At 41.2% G+C, this 18740-nt stretch overlaps 1 protein-coding gene across 1 annotated transcript in view; it reads left to right on the top strand.

Annotated features, from left to right (window-relative positions):
• Positions 1-18740, top strand: part of LOC126191233 (ceramide transfer protein) — a 179385-nt gene that overhangs the window by 77350 nt on the left and 83295 nt on the right. Inside the window, exons 4-5 of the mRNA XM_049932038.1 lie at positions 17092-17214; positions 17319-17542. Coding sequence (XP_049787995.1) covers positions 17092-17214; positions 17319-17542 — 347 coding nt within the window. The remainder of the gene's footprint in view (positions 1-17091; positions 17215-17318; positions 17543-18740) is intronic.

The raw sequence follows: 18740 nt of genomic DNA, 5'->3' as shown, positions 1-18740 counted from the left end.
CCAAGTAGCTGAACATAACCATTTACATCAGTGATTGGTTCAGTTGGAACCAGTCCTTTTCATCGGCTTGCACAGTGCCTTATTGACAACCTGGGTCTATGGTCTCAGGGGGTATGTGCCGCAATCAAACCGTATGGTCAGCTCTCATCAACTGAAATTGGGACTCAGCTGACCAGGCCACAATTTTCCAGGAACCTAGGGTCCAACCGAAATGGTCACGAGCACAGGTGAGCCACTGGAAGTGATGCTGTGCTGTCAGCAGAGGCACTCAAATTGGTCATCTGATGCCATTGCCCATTGACATCAATTTTTGTTCCACTGTCCTAACAGGTTGCTTGTCTGTTAGAACTGACAACTCTACACAAACACCACTGCTTTCAGTCATTAAGTGAAGGCCGTCGGCCACTGTGTTGTTTGTGATGAGAGGTAATGCCTGAACTTTGGTATAACTGGCACACGCTTGACATTGTGTGGATGTCGGAATATTGAATTCCCCAAAGATTTCTGAAGTAGAATGTCCTATGTGTCAGCTCGAAGTACTATTCCACCTTCAAAGCCTGTTAATTCCCTTAGTGCAGCCATAATCATGTTGGAAATCTTTTTACATAAGTCACCTGAGTGCAAATGACAGGTCTGCCAATGCACTGCCCTTTTATAACTTGTGTATTACTGCCGCCAACTGTATATTTGCATGCCGCTATCCCATGACTTTGTCACTTCAGTGTATTTATGGACTCTACAAGGGAAATGAACAAGTAGATAATATTGTTGAAAGGGAAGTGGAAGCGTGTGAAAATGAGACAGGCGATATGGTACTGCAAGAAGAATTTGCAGAGCACTGGAATATCTAAGTTGAAACAAAGGCCCTGGAGTAGTCAACATCCCCTCAGAAATATTGAGATCCTTAAGACAGTCAGTCATGACATAACTATTTCACCTGGTGTGCAAGATGTATGAGAAAGGCAAAATACCTTATCATAAAATTTGTTGTGTTCCTTGCACATGACAAGAAAATGGCAAATACCAAATTATAGAATTTTAGCACAAGTAAGATGAGACTAGTGGCCACTCAAAAGTTCTAAAATGAGTGGAAAATTTGACAAACGCTGCTGACAGATATGACTGTAACTTCTGTTCTAATAAAGATAGAAACCTTCCTCTTCATAATATTGTTGCATTATGTCCCGGATTTTCCATTGTTTAGTACGTGCAACAATGTGTTGCATTAATGCAAAATAAATTGTTTTCAGACTCCAACATTATGACACCGAAAAACGTGTTTATTGTTAAAAAGGTGGTGTTACAACATAGCATAGTAAGTTACTACAGTCAACAGACCAGTAGCAAGCATTTATAATATGTAAGATCACGCAGTACGACATCTGACCTTCAATGATGTGAAACATAATAATACTCATCCCAGTCAAACACCTGCTTGGAAGGTACAGTAAACAGATTCAATAATAAATGAAAAGCACCAGTTTGCTTTTGTTCTACAATATTATTTTTATTGCTAACTGGTTTTCGGCTTACAAGGCCATCTTCAGGCATTTACTGAGTATTATCACCAAAGAAGTTAAATGTTAGCAGACAACATTGGAAGAGAAGTAACACATCTAGAGTGAAGTAGAAACATACAGTGAGTAACATCTTTGCAATGAAATAGTAAAAACTGGACAGTACATAAATAACAATGGAGTTGACAGGAAAACCTTTAGCACAAAATAAGAATAGCATGCCTACATAACAGTTTCTATTGATAAACAAAACTATTGAAATAAGATAAAATTAGTACTAGGCAAGGCTGCATCAAGAGGTATGAAACATGGAGAGTGATACACAACCAATTAAAAAAGAAGAGGCAGTTGTCAATGTAAATACAGAATACACGAGGAACTTAAGCTATATCAATACGATAAACAGAAATTAATAAATGCAGGAAAATTGAGGTGTTTGAGGGAACCTACAGTTTGATAGTGTGGTGGTACTGCATTTAAACATTAACATTATAATCAAAGCAGTGGCTGTATACCAGTTTACATTAAATAAATGAGCAAAGTAAAATATGAACAGTATTAGATGAGACAACTACAAGGGGAGTTAAACATGGACAGTAATACAAGTACAAGTTAAAAGCAAACCCTTAACTATTGAAACTACAGCATATGTGGAATACAAAGACAACTGCAACAAATAAAACAACTTAATGACTACAGGAAAATGGGAATATGTAGGGAGAGAGAGTGTGGGAAGTAATGAACAACAAAGATGATTATATGAAGTTTAGGAGAGGGGAAGTGTTGAGTTGTGTCTGGTCATTTAGGATGAGATCTGGACTGTGAGCAAGATGTTTGTTAGTTTCCAGGGCTTCCAGCAGGTTGAGTTTATGGCCTTCGTTTGCTAATCGAAGTACATGGGACACTGGCTGGTAGTTGTGACCCTCACTCAGTACATGCTCAGCAAATGCAGAGTCTGAATTCTGCAACCTCCAGCTGCGTTCATGTTCAGCCAGCCTAGTTGATATGTCTCTGCCTGACTGACCAATGTAAAATTTGTCACAATCAGAACAGGTGATTTTGTATACCCCACTGTTGGCTAATAACTGGATCTTATCTTTGCTATTAAAAACACACTGGGCTGTAGTGTTTGTGACATAGTAGGAAACCCTATACTTGCAGGATTTCAGTGCTTTGGCTATAGTCTGTGATACCTGACCTAGAAATGGTAGAGTACACCATTTCTTGCAGACAGTGGATGGGGAAGCAGGTGGGGCATAGAGGAGGGGTATAATTTTCCATTTTCCTAAATTGTTCAAAGAGGATGTTAAATATGCAATCATTTCATGCAAAAGCATATTCTCTGAATTTGAAGTACAACTGTTAACTAATACGAACCCAGTGCCTCCTAGAATGTACGGCCTTCCTAAACTGCATAAACAAGATATTCCTATTCGTCCAGTTGTATCATCATTCGCTGCTCCATCTTAAAAACTAGCCAGTAAACTTGATGTCCTAATTAAGAGCAAGACTAAATTTAAACCAAAGCATGGTATTTCAAACTCTGAGGACCTAGTAAACAAGTTAAAAGGTATATCTGTCTCACACAGTGATAAATTAGTATCCTTTGATGTCAGCAGTTTGTTTTCTAACATACCAGTAGTAGAATGTATTGACATTCTGACAGAGCTGATGCACAAGTCTAATGTCAATCCTGTGGAATTGAATGACTTGAGACTGGCCACACTGACCTGCCTTGCATAGAACTATTTCCAGTTCCAAGGCACTCTTTATAAACAATTAGATGGCTTAGCTATGGGTTCCCCTCTTAGTCCACTGTTGGCTGAAATATTTATGGACCATTTTGAACAACATTTTCTAAAAACAGAACCTTTGAGTGCAAACATCAAATACTGGTTTAGATATGTAGATGATGTCCTTTGTATGTGGACTGGTACTACAAGACAACTCAACACATTCTTGAAAAACCTAAATGGTCAACATAAAAATATCCAGTTCACTATGGAAATTGGCAACAAATCCATAAACTTCTTAGATCTCACCATTGACATCAGTACACACACACATTGTTTCAAAATTTACAGAAAAACAACTACTACAGACACAGCAATACCTTCTTGCTCACAACACCCCATAGCTCACAAACATGCAGCTTTCCACTCAATGGTACACCGTCTCATATCCATCCCCATGTCCAGAGATGATTTTAAAGCAGAGTTAGATACAATAAAATTTATTGCCTCAGCCAATGGCTACAATCCAGTTCTTATTGATCACATCTTGCACAGGAAACAAAAACGGAAAATTATACCCCTCCTCTATGCCCCACCTGCTTCCCCATCCACTGTCTGCAAGAAATGGTGTACTCTACCATTTCTAGGTCAGGTATCACAGACTATAGCCAAAGCACTGAAATCCTGCAAGTATAGGGTTTCCTACTATGTCACAAACACTACAGCCCAGTGTGTTTTTAATAGCAAAGATAAGATCCAGTTATTAGCCAACAGTGGGGTATACAAAATCACCTGTTCTGATTGTGACAAATTTTACATTGGTCAGTCTGGCAGAGACATATCAACTAGGCTGGCTGAACATGAACACAGCTGGAGGTTGCAGAATTCAGACTCTGCATTTGCTGAGCATGTACTGAGTGAGGGTCACAACTACCAGCCAGTGTCCCATGTACTTCACTTAGCAAACAAAGGCCATAAACTCAACCTGCTGGTAGCCCTGGAAATTAACAAACATCTTGCTCACAGTCCAGATCTCATCCTAAATGACCAGACACAACTCAACACTTCCCCTCTCCTAAACTTCATATAATCATCTTTGTTGTTCATTACTTCCCACACTCTCTCTTCCTACATATTCCCATTTTTCCTGTAGTCATTAAGTTGTTTTATTTGTTGCAGTTGTCTTTGTATTCCACATATGCTGTAGTTTCAATAGTTAAGGGTTTGCTTTTAACTTGTACTTGTATTACTGTCCATGTTTAACTCCCCTTGTAGTTGTCTCATCTAATACTGTTCATATTTTACTTTGCTCATTTATTTAATGTAAACTGGTATACAGCCACTGCTTTGATTATAATGTTAATGTTTAAATGCAGTACCACCACACTCTCAAACTGTAGGTTCCCTCAAACACCTCAATTTTCCTGCATTTATTAATTTCTGTTTATCGTATTGATATAGCTTAAGTTCCTTGTGTATTCTGTATTTACATTGACAACTGCCTCTTCTTTTTTAATTGGTTGTGTATCACTCTCCATGTTTCATACCTCTTGATGCAGCCTTGCCTAGTACTAATTTTATCTTATTTCAATAGTTTTGTTTATCAATAGAAACTGTTATGTAGGCATGCTATTCTTATTTTGTGCTAAAGGTTTTCCTGTCAACTCCATTGTTATTTATGTACTGTTCAGTTTTTACTATTTCATTGCAAAGATGTTACTCACTGTATGTTTCTACTTCACTCTAGATGTGTTACTTCTCTTCCAATGTTGTCTGCTAACATTTAACTTCTTTGGTGATAATACTCAGTAAATGCCTGAAGATGGCCTTGTAAGCCGAAAACCAGTTAGCAATAAAAATAATATTGTAGAACAAAAGCAAACTGGTGCTTTTCATTTATTATTATAATGTTGTTCTACCAAGAACCGACGGAAGATTCTGTTAATATGAAAACAGATTCAAATTTATAAGAATGTGTCTTGTCCATAGTTAAGGCATCATGTTTCTCAGGGTATACATACGAAGGTGAAAGTGAAAGCCCACAAGATTGTAAGAAGCTACTTGAAACCTTTTTGGTATCTTCATTAACATTCCAAACACTTCTAAGTGGTACTGATGGCGTTTGTAGTCTGGTTCCTTCAACCCCCACAAACCAACAACTTCTAAACCAGTAGTGACGTTCATACATGCATACAACAAACCCTGTGATATCACTGAGATATTAGTTTTGTTGGGTCCTAGTTAGAGATTTATTTCTGATATCTAGCAAACTGGAGAAAACTTTCGTTTGGGTATTGTAGTGGCCAGCAGAAACTAGTATAGTTACTGTCAGTTGTAGGCTTAAACTAAATTATGTTCTTTTACGATTTTTTATGTTATTTTACAATTTTTAAGGACAGTAGGCTATCCTCGCCCAAAACAATCTTTCTCTAATTTAATCGTACAATTACATGAAAAATAGGGTAGTTTCAGAATTTTTGGATACTTACAAAACTACATTTTCGTAAGTTAGTGGTGTCAGTGTAATTTAATTAGTAGGAAATCAACGTTTGTGTTTCACAGTTCAGTCAAAGAATACATCACCCCTGAATTTCAACACAAATAAACGTGCATTTTCGAGAATTTTTGGAAGCTACCATTGTCTTTGCATAATCTACGAGCAATTTGTAACAAATCGGGGTTAGTGATTTAGTTACTTTAACAGATTTTCTAACTTAATATTTTGTGTTATATCTAGTTTTCCCTTAAAGAGGAGTAGCCCTATATATTATCTGCATTTAACATAAATTTACTTGGTTTTCAAATTTGCTAACAGCTATAACTAACATCAAAACATGTTAGGAAACCAGTAATTCTTACCACAGGTTTTTGTGTTGCTTTAATAGAAATCTCATTTTGTGTATCTGTTTCAAATTATTCTTATAGGGATTAAGCAACTTTTTAGCTAAACAGATTAAAAGATAATCAGCGGGTTTAATTTAAACTCCTTTGTTCACAGCCTTGTAATACATTGCATGAGCCAAAATGCAGCCCCACTGTGAATGCTGTTCTCAAACACAGGATAAGTTGGTTCACATTCATAAGCAGCTGGAAATCACTATGACTACTGTCAAACAATTGACAGTTGTTGCGTATCGGTGTGTTGGAAGAGCTTCCGAGAATCGTGTACCTGTGATACCTGTACCAAAGGTACCTCAAGTGTTATCCTCTCCCATGGGTCCTGTCTCCTCTGCAGAAAGTACAGGATCTGTCATTACCTGTCCGCTTGACTGCGAGTGGTGTATCGGTGGTGGATTTAGGCACCATCTACAGGGTGGACGGGGACCAGGGAGGGCTCAACACGTCTTTCACTGGAACTGACCCAATGGGTCTCATTTCACCTTTTTTGGGGAAACATGTTTTGTCCGGCATCAGGAGGAGGCAAACGCAAAATGGCAGAGGTCTAGTAATTGTCGGCAGTTCAATCATACGGTGAATGATGTTACCCCTTAGGGAAATGGCAGCAAGGGACTGGAAAGGACACTAGGTGCACTCTGTGCATATGCCTGGGAGCCTCATTCAGTATGTTGAGGAGCCTATTCCAGCAGCCATTGAGGAAACAGGATTCAACCAATTGCAGATTGTGGTACACATCGGAGCAAATAATGCCTGTTGTCTGGGCTCCAGAGTCATTCTTTGTCATTCCAGCAACTGGCAGAGAAGGTTGAGAAGACCAGCCTTGCGTTTGGAGTTTCAACGAAGCTCACAATTTGCAGCATTGTCCCCGTAACTGATTGTGGCCCTTTGGTTCCAAGTCGAGTGGATGGACTGAACCAGAGACTTCAAAAGTTTTTCGACAAGCTAGGGTGTGACTTCTGGACTTGTGTCATAGTGTTGAGAACCATAGGTTCCCCTAAATAAGTCAGGTGTGCACTTCATATCAGAGGCTGCTACTCAGGTAGCTGACTGTGTGTGGGGTGCACACAAGGTTTTCTTTTAGATTAGGCGACTCGGTCCAGTCCAGATAACGGTAGCTGTAAGAAACCCAGGAGTGTGAGTGTAAGATCAAACGAAATGCCTCCCTTAGGTGAGAGTATTAAAATCCTAATGGTAAACTGCCAAAGATTCGCAACAAAACCCCCGAGTTTGAAGTGCTCATGAAGAGCAGCGAAGCTCACATAATACTAGGTACAGAAAACGGGTTGAAACATAAAGTTGATAGCAGTGAGACTTTTGAGGAAAATTTAAGTTTATATTGAAAATGGGAAATGGAGATGGTGTATTCGTCACATTAGACAAGAAACTCAATTCCACTGAGATAGAAACTGAAGCCCTATGTGAGATTGTTTGGGGAAGACCCAATATCAGGGGTGGTCATAAAATGATAATTGGATCCTTCTATCGCACACCAGACTCGTCTCCTGATGCAAAAAAAAAAAAAAAAAAAAAAAAAACTTCAGAGAAAACATCAGTATATAAGTTCCCCAATCATACTATAATTATTGGTGGAGACTATAATCATCCAACAATTAATTGAGAAAATTACAGTTTTGTTAGTGGTGAGAGGGTGATACGACATCCAGTGAAACATTACTAAATGCCTTCTCTGAAAATTACCTAGAACAGATAGTTAGGAACCACTCATGATGAAAACATGAGTGCTGTTCAAAAAGTAAGGTGACTTTTCAAATTGCGCGGGCAACATACACTAAGTGGTCAAAAGTATTTGGACACTTGGCTAAAAATTAGTTCGTGGTGCCCTCCATCGATGATGATGGAATTCAGTATGGTGTTGGCCCACTCTTAGCCTTGATGACGGCATCCACTCTTGCAGCTATACGTTCAGTAAGGTGCTGGAAGGTTTCTTGGGCAATGACAGCCCATTCTTCATGGAGTGCTGCACTGAGGAAAGGTATCGATGTCAGTCAGTGAGGCCTGGCACGAAGTCGGTGTTGCAAAACATCCCAAAGGTGTTCTATAGGATTCAGGTGAGGACTCTGTTCAGGCCAGTCCGTTACAGGGATGTCATTGTCATGTAACCACTCCGCCACAGGCCGTGCATTATGAACAGGTGCTAGATCGTGTTGAAAGATGCAGTCACCATCCCCAAATTGCTCTTCAACAGTTGGCAGCAAGAAGGTGCTTAAAAAATTAATGTAGGCGTAAGCTGGGATAGTGCCACACAAAACAACATCTGAGGTCATCAGTCCCCTAGACTTAGAACTACTTAAACCTAAGGACATCACACACATCCATGCCCGAGGCAGGATTCGAACCTGCGACCATAGCAGTAGCACGGTGCTGGACTGTAGCGACTAGAACCGCATGGCCACCATGACTGGCTTCCAAGTGGTACAAGCTCTTTCAAGACAGAAGATGCCAAGGATGAACCTCACTCTGGATGCTCCAGTACGTCAACAACAGATGATAACTTCGAAGCTGTGAAGAAAATTGTTTTGGAAAATTGTCGAATTACTGTAAGAGAAGTTGCTGAGGATGTTGGCATATCAGTCAGCTCATGCCATTCAATTTTTTCGGACATTTTGGCCATGAGACGTGTCAGCAAAGTTTGTTCCAAAGCTTCTCAATATTGATCAGAAGAACCGCCGCATGAACATTGCTCAGGAGCTCTTGAATGACATCAGTGATGATCCTGATTTGCTCAGAAGGGTCATAAATGGTGATGAAACGTGGGTTTACAGTTATGACGTTGAAGCCAAAGCCCAATCGTCCCAATGTAGGCATCCCAGAGAACCAAGACCAAAAAAAGCACGTCAAGTTCGATGAAATGTCAGTTTTTCTCAGCCCCCCCCCCCCCCCCCCCCCAAATTACAATGGCATAGCGCATCATGAATTTTTGCCTCCAGGTTGTACAGTCAGCAAGGAGTATTACCTTGATGTTATACGTCGTTTGCGAGAAGCAATACGCAAAAAACACCCGGATTTGTGGAAAAACAATTAATGGCTTTTGCATCACTCCAATGCACCTGCTCGTTCATTGTTGCTTGTGAGATACTGTTTGGCCAGAAACAACACGACAATCGTGCCTCAGCCACCATATTCACTCGATTTGGCCCCCCTGCGACTTTTTCCTTTTCCCAAAACAGAAGAGACCTATGAAAGGACGGAGGTTTTCAGTGATTGGGGAAATAAAAACTGCATCACTGGAAGTACTCAAGGCTGTACCAAAAAATGCTTATGAAAAGTGCTTTGGGGATTGGAAGAAGTGTTGGCACAAGTGTATTGTATTTGAGGGGGATTACTTTGAAGAGGAAAACATGAATATTCATGAATAAATAAGTATTTCTTTATAAAAATTTAAAGTCACCTTACTTTTTGAACACAACTCGTATATTGCATCTAATGGCAACAAATAGACCTGATCTCTTTGAGGTAAATCAAAACTGGTATCAGTGACTGTGGTGTGATTATGGCAACAATGATTGCAAAGAGTAAACTAGATAAAAAATCAGCCAGTAGTGTCATATGTCAATGAGAAGCCCGAAACATTCAGCACAGGTCAGGAGCATGTAGAGGAACTCTGGCTCAGGTTTAAAAGAATAGTTGACCGTGTCCTGCATAGATATGTGCCCAGTAGAACAGTTCACAATGGGATGGAACCTCCTTGGTGGACAGTCACTGTAAAGAAACTTTTAAAGAAACAGAGATTACTGCATAATAGGTGTAAAACAAAGCGAAAGGCTGTAGATAGAGAGATGCTGAATGAATGTGTTTGGCTGTCAAGAGAGCTATATGTGATACCTTCAATGTCTACCATAGCAGAATATTGCCAAATGACATTTCGCAAAATCGAAAAAAATTCTGGTTGTATGTAAAGGCTGTTAGTGGCAACAAAGTTAGTCTCCAGTCCCTAACGAATGAGACAAGAACTGAAATTTAGAGTAGTGAAACAAAAGCTGAAGTGCTTAATACAGTTTTTTTCAAATGTTCCTTTACACACACACACACACACACACACACACACACACACACACACACACACACACAATTGCCCCAATTTAATCTTCATACCGCTGAAATGGTGAATGAAATAAGTATTAGTGTCACTGGTGTTGAAAAAGAGCTGAAATTGTTAAAACTGAACAAAGCTTCAGGCCCCGACAGAATCCCTGTCAGATTCTGTACTGAATTTGCAGCTGAATTAGCCCCTCTGCTCGCTACAATCTATTGTAGATCACTCGAGCAAAAAACCATGCCACAGGTCTTGGAAAAACACACAGGTCACACTCTTCTGCAGGAAGGGTAGTAGAAGTGATCCTTGACATCACTTTGTTGTAGAATATGTTATGAGCTCAAAAACAATGAGGTATCTTATAAAATGACTCCCTCAGTGTCAACCAGATGGGTTTCGAAAACATCAGTCATGTGAAACCCAACTCGCGCTTCTCACACACGACATACTGAGAGCTTTGGATCAAGACAGCCAGCAAGTAGATGCAGTGTTTCTTGATTTCCAAAAAGCGTTAACTCACTACTGCACCTACGCTTATTGTCAAAAGTATGATCATATGGGGTATCAAGTGAAATTTGCGACTGGATTGAGGAGTTTCTGCCAGTGATGCCATGTTACCTTTGATGTAGAGTCATTGTCAGATGTAGAAGTGATTTTGGGTGCGTCCCAGGGAAGTGTGTTAGGACCTTACTGTTCATGTTGCATATTAATAGCGTGCAGACAATATTAATAGTAAAATCAGGCATTTTGCAGATGATGCAGTTATCTATAATGAAGTACTATCTGGAACACAAACATACACACAAAATTCAAGCTTTCGCAACAAACTGTTGCCTCATCAGGAAAGAGGGAAGGAGAGGGAAAGACGAAAGGATGTGGGTTTTAAGGGAGAGGGTAAGGAGTCATTCCAGTCCCGGGAGCAGAAAGACTTACCTTAGGGGGAAAAAGGGACGGGTATACACTCGCGCACACACACACATATCCATCCACACATATACAGACACAAGCAGACACATTTAAAGACAAAGAGTTTGTGTTCGTTTGTGTGCCTGTCGACCTGCCAGCACTTTCATTTGGTAAGTCACATCATCTTTGTTTTTATATATATATAGAAAGAAAGATGATGAGACTTACCAAACAAAAGCGCTGGCAGGTCGATAGACACACAAACGTACACACAAAATTCTAGCTTTCGCAACCAACGGTTGCCTCGTCAGGAAAGAGGGAAGGAGAAGGAAAGACAAAAGGATATGGGTTTTAAGGGAGAGGGTAAGGAGTCATTCCAATCCCGGAAGCGGAAAGACTTACCTTAGGGGGAAAAAAGGACAGGTATACACTCGCGCACACACACACATATCCATCCACACATACACAGACACAAGCAGACATTTGTAAAGGCAAAGAATTTGGGCAGAGATGTCAGTCGGGACGGAAGTACAGAGGCAAAGATGATGTTGAAAGACAGGTGAGGTATGAGCGGCGGCAGATTGAAATTAGAAATTAGCGGAGATTGAGGCCTGGCGGATAGCGAGAAGAGAGGATATGTTGAAGGGCAAGTTCCCATCTCCGGAGTTCTGACAGGTTGGTGTTAGTGGGAAGTATCCAGATAACCCGGACGGTGTAACACTGCGCCAAGATGTGCTGGTCGTGCACCAAGGCATGTTTAGCCACAGGGTGATCCTCATTACCAACAAACACTGTCTGCCTGTGTCCATTCATGCGAATGGACAGTTTGTTGCTGGTCATTCCCACATAGAATGCATCACAGTGTAGGCAGGTCAGTTGGTAGATCACGTGGGTGCTTTCACACGTGGCTCTACCTTTGATTGTGTACACCTTCCGGGTTACAGGACTGGAGTAGGTGGTGGTGGGAGGGTGCATGGGACAGGTTTTACACCGGGGGCTGTTACAAGGGTAGGAGCCAGAGGGTAGGGAAGGTGGCTTGGGGATTTCATAGGGATGAACTAAGAGGTTACGAAGGTTAGGTGGACGGCGGAAAGACACTCTTGGTGGAGTGGGGAGGATTTCATGAAGGATGGATCTCATTTCACTCCACCAAGAGTGTCTTTCCGCCGTCCACCTAACCTTCATAACCTCTTAGTTCATCCCTATGAAATCCCCAAGCCACCTTCCCTACCCTCTGGCTCCTACCCTTGTAACCGCCCCCGGTGTAAAACCTGTCCCATGCACCCTCCCACCACCACCTACTCCAGTCCTGTAACCCGGAAGGTGTACACAATCAAAGGCAGAGCCACGTGTGAAAGCACCCACGTGATCTACCAACTGACCTGCCTACACTGTGATGCATTCTATGTGGGAATGACCAGCAACAAACTGTCCATTCGCATGAATGGACACAGGCAGACAGTGTTTGTTGGTAATGAGGATCACCCTGTGGCTAAACATGCCTTGGTGCACGACCAGCACATCTTGGCTCAGTGTTACACCGTCCGGGTTATCTGGATACTTCCCACTAACACCAACCTGTCAGAACTCCGGAGATGGGAACTTGCCCTTCAACATATCCTCTCTTCTCGCTATCCGCCAGGCCTCAATCTCCGCTAATTTCTAATTTCAATTTGCCGCCGCTCATACCTCACCTGTCTTTCAACATCATCTTTGCCTCTATACTTCCGCCTCGACTGACATCTCTGCCCAAACTCTTTGCCTTTACAAATGTTTGCTTGTGTCTGTGTATATGCGGATGGATATGTGTGTGTGTGCGAGTATATACCTGTCCTTTTTCCCCCCTAAGGTAAGTCTTTCCGCTCCCGGGATTGGAATGACTCCTTACCCTCTCCCTTAAAACCCAAATCCTTTCGTCTTTCCCTCTCCTTCCCTCTTTCCTGATGAGGCAACCGTTGGTTGCGAAAGCTAGAATTTTGTGTGTATGTTTGTGTTCGTTTGTGTGTGTCTGTCGACCTGCCAGCACTTTCATTTGGTAAGTCACATCATCTTTGTTTTTAGGTATATTTTTCCTTCGTGGAATGTTTCCTTCTATTACAACCATATATATATATATATATATATATATATATATATATATATATATTTAAAAACAAAGATGATGTGACTTACCAAATGAAAGTGCTGGCAGGTCGACAGGCACACAAACAAACACAAACATACACACAAAATCCAAGCTTTCGCAACCAACGGTTGCCTCGTCAGGAAAGAGGGAAGGAGAAGGAAAGACAAAAGGATATGGGTTTTAAAGGAGAGGGTAAGGAGTCATTCCAATCCCGGGAGCGGAAAGACTTACCTTAGGGGGAAAAAAGGACAGGTATACACTCGCACACACACACATATCCATCCACACATACACAGACACAAGCAGACATTTTCTGCGGATGGATATGTGTGTGTGTGTGTGTGCGAGTGTATACCTGTCCTTTTTTCCCCCTAAGGTAAGTCTTTCCGCTCCCGGGGTTGGAATGACTCCTTACCCTCTCCCTTAAAACCCATATCCTTTTGTCTTTCCTTCTCCTTCCCTCTTTCCTGACGAGGCAACCGTTGGTTGCGACAGCTAGATTTTTGTGTGTATGTTTGTGTTTATTAGTGTGTCTATCGACCTGCCAGCGCTTTTGTTTGGTAAGTCTCATCATCTTTCTTTTTAAATATATTTTTCCTACGTGGAATGTTTCCCTCTATTATATATATATATATATACTGTTATAATAGAAGGAAACATTCCACGAAGGAAAAATATATTTAAAAACAAATATGCGGATGGATATGTGTGTGTGTGTGCGAGTGTATACCTGTCCTTTTTTCCCCCTAAGGTAAGTCTTTCCGCTCCCGGGGTTGGAATGACTCCTTACCCTCTCCCTTAAAACCCATATCCTTTTGTCTTTCCTTCTCCTTCCCTCTTTCCTGACGAGGCAACCGTTGGTTGCGACAGCTAGATTTTTGTGTGTATGTTTGTGTTTGTTAGTGTGTCTATCGACCTGCCAGCGCTTTTGTTTGGTAAGTCTCATCATCTTTCTTTTTAAATATATATATATATATATATATATATATATACTATTACAAATGTCTGCTTGTGTCTGTGTATATGCGCATGGATATGTGTGTGTGTGTGTGTGTGTGTGTGTGTGTGTGTGTGTGTGTGTGTGTGTGTGTGCGTGCGCGCGCGAGTGTTTACCTGTCCTTTTTCCCCCTAAGGTAAGTCTTTCTGCTCCCGGGATTGGAATGACTCCTTACCCTCTCCCTTAAAACCCAAATCCTTTTGTCTTTCCCTCTCCTTCCCTCTTTCCTGATGAGGCAACCGTTGGTTGCGAAAGCTTGAATTTTGTGTGTTTGTTTGTGTGTCTATCGACCTGCCAGCACTTTTGTTTGGTAAGTCGCATCATCTTTCTTTTTAGATACATATAGATATATTTTTCCCACGTTGAATGTTTCCCTCTATTATATGCCTAAATATTCAGTCAGATCTTAAAAAAATTTCAACATGTTGCAGAGATTTGCAACTTGCTTAAATGTTCAGAAGTGTAAAATTTGCACGTCACAGAATTTAAAAAAAGCATCGTGTCCTATGACTATAATATCAGCGAGTCACTGTTGCAATCAGTCAACTCATACAAATACCTGGATGTAACACTTTGTAGGGATATGAACTGGAATGATAACATAGGTTCAGTCTTGGGTAAAGCAGCTGGTGGACTTCGGTCTATTGATAGAATACCACGAAAGACCAGTGTGTCTCCAAAAGAGATCGTTAGCAAATCACTCGTGCAACTGGTTCTAGAGTATTGCTCAAATGTGTGGAACCTATACCAAATAGGGCTAATAAGAGATATCAAACGTACACAGAGAACGGCTGCACGAATAGTCAAAGGATTGTTTAATCCTTGGGAGAGTGTCACAGAGATACTGAAGGAACTGGACTTGAACGTTCTTGAATATAGAAGTAAACTATCCTGAGAGTCTGTAAACAAAGTTTCAAAAACCGATTTTAAATGATTGCTGTAGGGATATACTGCAATCCCCTATGTATTGCTCACACAGGGATCATGAGGATAAGCTTAGAATAATTTCTGCAAGCACGGTGGCATTTAAACAATCATTCCTTCCTTGCTCCATATGTGAATGGAACAGCCTCTGGTTCTTTCAGTTTATCCAGGTCCCATCTCCTCAAATTCCCACCTTTTTGCAGTTTCTTCAGTTTTAATCTACAGCTCATAACCAATAGATTGTGGTCAGAGGCCACTTCTGCCCCTGGAAATGTCTTACAAATTAATACCTGGTTCCAGAATTTCTGTCTTACCATAATATAATCTATCTGAGACCTTCAAGTGTGTCCAGGCTTCTTCTACGTATACAACCTTCTTTTATGATTCTTGAACGCAGTGTTAGCTATGATTAATTTATGCCCTGTGCAAAATTCTACCAGGCAGCTTCCTCTTTCATTCCTTACTCCCATTCCATATTCACCTACTACGTTTCCTTCTCTTCTTTTTCCTACTATAGAGTTCCAGTCACCCATGACTATTAAATTTTTGTGTCCCTTCACTATATGAATAATTTCTTTCATCTCATCATACATTTCATCAATCTCTTTGTCATCTGCGGAGCTAGTTGGCATCTAAACTTGTACTACTGTGGTAGGCATGTGCTTCGTATCTACCTTGGCCACAATAATGCGTTTACTATGCTGTTTGTAGTAGCCTACCTGCATTCCTGTTTTCCTATTCATTATTAAACCTACTCCTGCATTACCCCTATTTGATTTTGTATTTATAACCCTTCACTCACCTGACCAGAAGTCTTGTTCCTCTTGCCACCGAACTGCACTAATTCCCACTACATCTAACTTTAACCTATCCATTTTCCTTTTTAAATTTTCTAATGTACATGCCCGATTAAGGGATCTGGCATTCCACGCTCCGATCTGTAGAATGCCAGTTTTCTTTCTCATGATCAAAATGTCCTCCTGACTACCCCCCCCCCCCCCCAACCCCCGGAGGTCCAAAGACGGGGCTATTTTACCTACGGAATATTTTACCAAAGAGGACGCCATCATCATTTAACCTGACAGTAAAGCTGCATGCCTTGGGGAAAAATTACGGCTGTAGTTTCCCCTTGTTTTCAGCTGTTCGCAGTACCAGCACAGCAAGGCCGTTTTGGTTAGTGTTAGAAGATCAGTCAATCATCCAGACTGTTGCCCCTGCAACTACTGAAAAGGCTGCTGCCCCTCTTCAGGAACCACACGTTTGTCTGGCCTCGCAACAGATACCACTCTGTTGTGGTTGCACCTGCAGTACGGCTAACTGTATCGCACTGAGGCACGCAAGCCTCCCCACCAACAGCGAGGTCCATGGTTCATTTAGGGGGGTGGTTTGAAATATCATTCTTTCAGTTATTTTTGTACTACCAAACAATGTTATATACACAAATAGGTAATGAATACAACAGTTGTGTATCATTTATTTATCGTAGTTATGTAATAAATAGAATGTGGGATCCATTGTAGTATCTAGATTGCAGGCCACTAAGTTCAATCAGCTAATAAATAAATAAATAAATTTTTTACTTCCCCATATATCAACTGGTTGGTGTGGCTTCAATATTTAAACTGAAAATGAGTTTTTTTAGTGTGAATTCAACTTGTTGTTTGTTGTTAATTTATTTTATCACACAAACAGTGTTACACAATGAACATTATTTTTATCTTATGAGGATAGATTTACTCTTTACAAGTACTAGAAATATGTTACCTAGGATACTGTATCCCACTAAGTACACAGTATTGAAGTGGCACTATGCAGATACCATTCCAGTGGCTTCTCATTTGTGTTTCAGTAGACATAGCTTTTAAGTGTAAAAGTTTTGTGATATATCTTTCATAGCATTAAGCAGACATAGACTCAATGATTTGACTGTCTTTCAGGTTTGAAGGAAAAAGTTGCTGAAATAGAAACTTTTCGAGACATACTCTGTCAGCAAATTGATACTCTTCAACAATACTTTGATGCTTGTGCCGAAACAACTCCATCACTCCGTGGTGCATCCGGTTTGTACAATTTGATTATACTAATTATTTATGCATTACTCAATTTGTCTGTGTATGACTGTTGTATGTCCTGGCTATATTTAAAATTTGATAACTTGTTGTAGGAGAACTTCAAGTCGCAGACTTCAAAGGGGAAGCATTAACTTTCAAGGCCACAGCTGCAGGAGTGATAGCAACCCTGCAGCACTGTGTGGAATTGGTTGGACAGCGCGAAGAAGTGTGGAGGCGTAGGATGGAACGTGAAGTGGAGAAGAGGCGGAAGGCGGAAGAGCAGGCACGCACTGCTGCTTCCCGCCGTCTCATCATACATAGCAGCCCAGATTATGAGGTAGACACCGAGAGAGAGAGAGAGAGAGAGAGAGAGAGAGAGGGGGGGGGGGGGGGGTGGGGGGAGAGAGAGAGAGAGAGAGAGAGAGAGAGTGTGCAAGCTGTTTGTAAAAAGGTGCAGGTGGTCATGTGGATGTAATGGAATCTTCTTTTGTGCAGTTGTTTTGCGTAAACAGTTTCAGTATTCCTCATAGAATATAGCGAGCGTCTTAAGAGCACCTTTCAGAGTTCGACCAAGGAAGAATAGTTGCCTATAGGGATTGTGGATCATCCTTCAGAAAAATGATCATGCCAGATGGATCCAACCAACTGTGATGCACATATCTAATCTCAGGATGCAGGAGGGAATGACAGACCGATGAGACAGATTGCGCTCGCCTCGTTGCATCACTACACACAATGACGGTCATATCATACGAATGGCAGTAATGGATCACAGTGTCATATCACGAACTGTATCACAACAAATTTGGTCTGTTGCGCAGAGCATGATCATCGTTTTCTTTGATACCAAGGGAATTGTGCACAAAGAATTAATCCCAACCAACCAAACAAGGAATTCCGCATACTACTGTGATGTTTTGCAACGGCTCTGTGAAAACGTGCGGCGATGATGGCCTGAACTTTGGTGTCAAGGGAACTGGCTGCTGCATTACGGCAATGCGTCCTGTCACACGTCCTTGCTCACGAGGACCATTTTGGCAAAAAACAACATGGCGGTTGTACCCCACCCACCGTACTAGCCAGATTTGGCACCTTGCAACTTTGCACTATTCCCAAAACTGAAACTCACGTTGAAAGGCTGTCGGTTCAACACTCTTAAGAGAGGGTTCAAGAAGCATCGCTGGCGGTGATAAACACCTTCAAAGAACAGGACTTACAGAAAACTTTTGACCAGTGGCAGAAGCACTGGGACCGGTGTGTATGTGCGGATGGGAACTACTTCGAGGGTGATGGTGACTTTTAGTCCAAACGTAAGGTTTTCAACAAATGGCCTTACCAGTCCTGAAATTTTTGTATAGCACCTCGTATAGTTAATGTAATGTAAATGGATAGATAAAAAATATACCCATCACGTGGTGGCAGGGGAAAACGCACACAAAAGGATTTAACTTTTACAAGGTTTTGGAGCAAGTGGCTCCTTCTTCTGGTTGAAGAGTTGAAGGGTAAGGAAGAGGGGTGAAAGAAGAGGACTGGAT

Source organism: Schistocerca cancellata, chromosome 6 (genome assembly GCF_023864275.1).
Source record: "Schistocerca cancellata isolate TAMUIC-IGC-003103 chromosome 6, iqSchCanc2.1, whole genome shotgun sequence".
Classification (NCBI taxonomy): Eukaryota; Metazoa; Arthropoda; class Insecta; order Orthoptera; family Acrididae; genus Schistocerca; species Schistocerca cancellata.
The sequence above is the reverse complement of the archived record's forward strand: the minus strand, read 5'-3'. Positions and strand labels throughout refer to the sequence as shown.